Source organism: Heterocephalus glaber, unplaced genomic scaffold (assembly GCF_053883595.1).
Source record: "Heterocephalus glaber isolate CG9 unplaced genomic scaffold, H.glaber_assembly_v1.0 deba00001729, whole genome shotgun sequence".
Classification (NCBI taxonomy): domain Eukaryota; kingdom Metazoa; phylum Chordata; class Mammalia; order Rodentia; family Bathyergidae; genus Heterocephalus; species Heterocephalus glaber.
This window is the reverse complement of record NW_028258440.1, coordinates 4,996,629-5,002,082: the sequence shown is the minus strand read 5'-3', so window position 1 is coordinate 5,002,082 and position 5,454 is coordinate 4,996,629. Positions and strand designations below refer to the sequence as shown.

The window sequence follows — 5,454 nt, the reverse complement described above, 5'->3', positions numbered from 1 at the left end:
AAAGGAAACAACGTCCAACATTTGGCATTTGGTTTTATCCACAGGTTTTCCCAGGGCTCCTCTTGGAATTGAAAGCAAAATATATTGGCAAGCACAATTTCTCAATCCCAGGGAGGCAGCCTTGGCGCCCCTGCCTCGAGGTGGCTCTGTGCAGTCAGACTGTGGGCGCGGTGGGTACTGGGCCAGGCCTGGCTCTCCCCACCCATCTCCCCAGGAATTGCTGAGCCTGGTGGACACCGGGGCCGGCTGCCCCTCCTGCCAGGAGGAGTGGCCTCCAGCATGGCCTGGTAGCCTGCCGCGGACACCCCTCTCCAGCCTAGCGTGCACGGTGCTGACCAGTGCTTCTACCCGACCCGTCCCTCAGCACTCCTGCACCCTCCTCCCTGGCGGTCCCGTCCCCAGCACTTAGGCCTGGGGAGGTCCTGCCACCAACACCTCTCCTGCTCCCTCTTCCTCCTCAGACCATCTTGCCTTCTCTTCTCTCTGGCCTCTCCCCCTTCATTCACATTCTTCCTCAAGTCCCCTAGACCCCGAGGCTGGATGGTGGACGGTGCCACACGAGAAGAGGGGAAGTTCCCTTCGGGGAGCCAAAGTACTGGCTGGCCTGGCACCCAGGGACAGCAGCTATGTGGCTCTTCACCCAATTAAGAAAACGTGTCCCCGCCCTGGCCCCCACCGCAGTAGCCAGCAGAGCAGAGCCAGGAAGAGCCGGCGAGCGGGGTGGGCGGTGCTCAGGGCTGTAAACAGTGTGCAGACTGTGGTATTGTGCTTGTGGCCCAGGAAAGCGTGGGCAGGTGTAGAGCGCCCTCCTTGCTGGGTGCTGGTCCTGCGCTAGGCCTCCTGTGCCCCTGTGCCCCTTGGCCGGCAGGCTCTGTCTCCGCTTCCCTGCCACTCCCTCCCCTCCCCTCTGGGGAGCGGCCCAGTTCCCGGGCACCCTGGGTACCCTGCTCAGACCTGACGCCACACGAGGTGACAGTCTAAGTGCACAGGCACACGCTCCATGGGCAATAAGGAGAAAGTTGCCACTTCAAAATAAAACAATATTATCTTGAAAAAAATAACCAAACCCACAACAATTTAAAACAGCTTCTTTGAAACCCTTTTAAATCAGTCAGTTTTTGCACAAACTATAGAAAACAGAGAGGTGAAGGTGATATATACGAAGGTGTGAAGAAATAGCAGGAAACATGCAAAACTAGTTTTTTCTGAGCATGATCTTAGTGGGCAAAATATTCAAAATAAAAACAAAAACAATACAAAAACAAAAAAAATCAAAGCATCACATTTTGCTGTGGAGACTGTAGCACAAGCACGGAGGTGAGCCGCAGGCTGAGGGATGGGCCGGAGAGGTCCTGGGCGCCCAACAGGGTCACCCCAAGGAAGACCACAGAAGAAAAGTGAAAGGGATAGCTGGGGCCCAAACTGCAGCCTGCTGTCAAAGAGAGGGTTCAGGTGTGTTCTGCAGTCAAGAACTCAGAAAAACAAAAATAAGAACAACACATGTGGTCTCCTCAAGCCCCACAAACTGTATCAGCAAAATGTGCTCAGGAGCCTCAAAGGTTTAGTGACACCCTTTATTTCATTATTTACTTCAAAGTTGTCTTTAAAACTAAGCACACAGAAACAAAGCCTAGAAACAGACCGGCTGTGTGTTCACAGAAACACAAACACCACGCGGTATGTGCTAGTAGGGCTACTCTGAAGACAATTACAAAGAATTGGAATCACAAAATCAAGTGGTTATCTTATGAAGTTCTAGAAAAATAGATTTTTGTATTCAAATGCAAGTTTAAATATTTCCCCTTCAGCAGTCATTCTAGCAAAACCAATTTTGGCAGCACAAAAAGGAAAAGAAAAAAAAAAAGGAAAGAAAAAACAAAGAAAGAAACAAACATAATAAAAAATACACATCAGCATCAAAGATCAACACAAGGTCAAAGGTGAGAGTTCAAGCATCAGAGAAGCTGAAGAGACAGGGATTTGGACGATGTACTTGACGCCACATCGACATGCTTTAGGCACAACAATGAACAAACGGCAGGAATCAGAAGACCCTCTCCAGTCTCAGAGGGGGGCACTCAGTAGGGCTTGTTGTCATTCTTCGAAGAACGCTTGAGCTGCACTTTGAGCTGCTTCATGCCAATCTGAAAGCCATTCACGGACTGGATGGCAGCTTGAGCTGAAAGTGGATTGTCATAACTCACGAAACTGAAACACTTGCTCAGGTTTGTCTGCTTATCTATAAAAACCTTGGCAGACACAACATTCCCAAAGGGCACAAACATCTGCAGCAGGTCCTGATCTCCGAACTCCTGGGGGAGGTGGTAGATGAACAGGTTGGCTCCCTGTGGACCTTCCTTTTGGCTTCCAGCAGCACCAATACTCTGCTGTGTCAACAGATTTTGGTTGTACAGGGTGGGGAGCGCAGCCGCAGTGTATTGCTGGATACCAGAGTAGGCCTGGGTGAGGGCTTCCATGGTGCTACTGGTGCCATTTGAAAGGCCACTGTTGCCAAGGCCACCATTTAAAGCAGCCATCCCTGCCAAAGAGCCGACGTTAAGGCCAGCTGTTGCTCCAGCAAGTGTCTGCAGGGCTCCAAGTGAGGCTATGGGGTTGACAGAGTTACTGCTGCTGGAGCTGGGTGAGGACCCTGAACTGGCAAGGATGCTGAGGGGACTGCTGGATGTAGCGAGAGCATTGGTACCACTGGGTGTGTTTTGAGCTGCGCTAGCTGCAGCAGCCAGTGCAGCCAAATTCTGTAACTGCATCGCATTGAGCTCTCCCATCGGGTGGAGGCTGCTCAGGGTGTTGAGGGTCCCAGAGGAGGCAATCTGCTGAAGGAGTGCTAAGTACTGCGGTCTGAGAGTGTTCAGCCCAGCAAGGTTCCCCCACACGGATGCTGCGCTGATCTGCTGCATCTGCTGCTGGAGCTGCCGGGCCATTCTCTTCTGCTCTTTGTCCTTCTGCGTATCAGCAAACTTCACCACCATGGGGGACGAGCAGCCCTCCATGGTCTGTGCTTGGTGCATTGCCTTGATAGCTGTCTGTGCCATGCCTCTTGTTGTAAAAGTCACAAATGCACAACCTCGGCTCAGGCCATCAGGTCCCCGCAATATCCGGTACTCTTCAATCTGTCCAAATGAAGAGAACATGACTCGGATGTCATTTTCAGTGCACTTCTCGGAAATCATACCAATAAACAGCTTCCTGTCTTCCACTGCATTGTTCTTCTCGCTGTCAGCAGGTTTCATCTGTATAGGATGATGCATCCCAGGGAGGACTTTCATGTTGTGAAGAGCGTTCTGTGCTTCTAATGCAGCTTTACGGGTGTAAAATGTAACAGAACAGCACCCTTTGCTCTGAGGAGGGTTTTGGCTCCTATCCCTTAGGACGTTGATTTCATAGACAGCACCATACTGTTCGAAGAGTTCTCTCAAGTCCTTCTCAGACCAGGTCCTGGGAACCTGGCCCACAAACATCTTGATAGCATCAAGATCCGGTTGGTCTGAGTGGTCCAGGGTGCCGTTCATCTTCTTTGAGCTTTCTGAAAGCAACTTTTCATGTCTGCACAGCAGGCCTCATGCAAGAAGGTTAAAAGTTGGCCATGGAGCACACCCATCCAGCAGGGAGCCCATACCTGGAGCTTTACACTTCCCTTTCTGGACTAGGTCTTCACTCAGCGGCTGCACCTGAGACCGCTGCCGCCTCAGCTGCTGCCTGAGCCTCCGCAGCCACCGCCACCTCGTTGCTGAGGCCAAGTCCCGGGGGAGGCTCCGCGTCCTGCCGCCGCCGCTGCCGCTAGAGCAGAACACCCCAAATTTATCCTTCTTTATGACAGAGTAGTAGTCCATTGTATGAAAATACATTTTCTTTTTTTTTTTTTTTTTGTGGTTTCATTGTTTGTTTTTATTTCTTCTCTATCAACCTGCCTTTCAGGTCTCAGACTCACTCCATAGGTAGGTAGTCCTGGTGCCTACAGTTCTGAGAGCGTGGTTCCGTCGCAGATGACCAAAGGCTGGACCCCTCTGGCTATGATGTAGGCCTTCCAGTGGGCGGCGCTGGTGTAGCCGATGTCCCCTGCCTCGACTGGCATGGCCACGGACTGACAGTGTCGCCGGCAATGGAAGGGCTGGATGAGCTGCAACAGGGCCTCGCCACTGCCTACTACAAACAGGTCATGCAGTTTATACATCTTACTCCCCATAACAGGTTCCGGGTGAAGAAGGAAGCACTTTTTTAAGGAGGCATCTTTTGGAAATGAGAGGTGGGTAAAAACAGGAAAAAGTTCATGTAAAATTTGTGATCTGTTCAGAGGTCTCCTCCACGGGTAAGGAAACGGGAACCACTGCTCAGGAAAGCAACGCTGCCACTTGGCAAGCAAGCCTTCCGGGAAGCCTTCCGCAGCCTCTGGGTACTGGCACAGGAAGCGCTGGATCTCCTCGGTCAGCAGAGGCTGTCCTGTTTTGATCACCAGCTGCCGCAGGCTGTCGAACATCCTCAGGGTGTCCTCCGGGAGCATCACCTCGAGGGGCAGATGGTGGGCGCACACAGTGCAGTTGGCAGGGACTTGCTCCGACTCGTTGTGCTCACAGTTGTAGGGCCACCAGGGGTCGAGGTCTGCGAAGTGTCTGTCCTCCTCGGTGGGCAGGACAGGGCCCTTGCTCTCCGGCAGGTATTTCTTGGTGATAGGTAAGGACATGAGGCGGTTGTGGTGGATGAGCGTGCGCCAGCTATGAGCCCCGGAGAGCGCAGGCTCTGGTGCTAGCGGGCTGAAAGGCTGGATCACAAAGTAGGTAGTGAGCAAGACTAAGGTCAGGGTCAGGAGCACCTTGTACACAGTGATAAGCATGGGGTACTGGGGGGGCCCCCGCTGGGGCTCATTCTTTTCCAGCAGCTGCCTGATGAACTTCTCGATGGCCTTCTCTGACATGCCACACTGCTGGCCAGTCTGCCGCACCAAGTCAACAGTCTCCAAAAGTTTGTCATAGATGCTGAGCTCATTAGCAATAGCATCCATGTCTTCCAATGTGAAATCCCTTGGGAAGGAAGGTCTGGCAGAGGTGAGCCTTGCCCCAGGGGAGGAGTGGAAGAGCCGGCTTCTGAAACATGCAGGCCTGTGCCCCCATGGGCTCCTCCCGCCTCGGGGATACCCACAGCCCAGCGAGGAGGGTGAGCTGACAACTGAAAAATACATTTTCTTTATCCATTCATCTATTGATGGACATATAGGCCACTTCCACATTGTAGGTTGCCTGTTAGCTCTGTTGGTAGTTTCTCTTGCAGTGCAGAAGCTTTTGAATAAGATGAGATCCCAGTTGATGATTCTTTGTGCTAGTTCCTGTGCTACTGAGGTTTTGTTCATAAAGTCTTTTCCTATGCCAGTGCCTTCAAGAATTCTACCTAACTTATCTTCCAGCAAATTTAATTTCTGTCTTAATATTTAGATCTTTAATC

General features: G+C 51.8%; 1 protein-coding gene and 1 pseudogene across 1 annotated transcript; both read right to left on the bottom strand.

Annotated features, from left to right (window-relative positions):
• Positions 1 to 2,078: 2,078 nt before the first annotated feature.
• On the bottom strand, positions 2,079 to 3,636 carry LOC101701321 (CUGBP Elav-like family member 1). Its single transcript, XM_004860060.3, has one exon. The coding sequence runs from the start codon at positions 3,528 to 3,530 to the stop codon at positions 2,079 to 2,081; it is 1,452 nt and encodes a 483-aa protein (XP_004860117.1). The 5' UTR covers positions 3,531 to 3,636.
• A 309-nt stretch (positions 3,637 to 3,945) lies between these two features.
• Positions 3,946 to 5,145, bottom strand: LOC101701677 (bombesin receptor-activated protein C6orf89 homolog pseudogene; annotated as a pseudogene).
• Positions 5,146 to 5,454: the final 309 nt, after the last annotated feature.

Excerpts from the sequence above, each read along its gene's own strand:
- LOC101701321 (XM_004860060.3), bottom strand. The coding sequence starts at position 3,530 with ATGAACGGCACCCTGGACCACTCAGACCAACCGGATCTTGATGCTATC.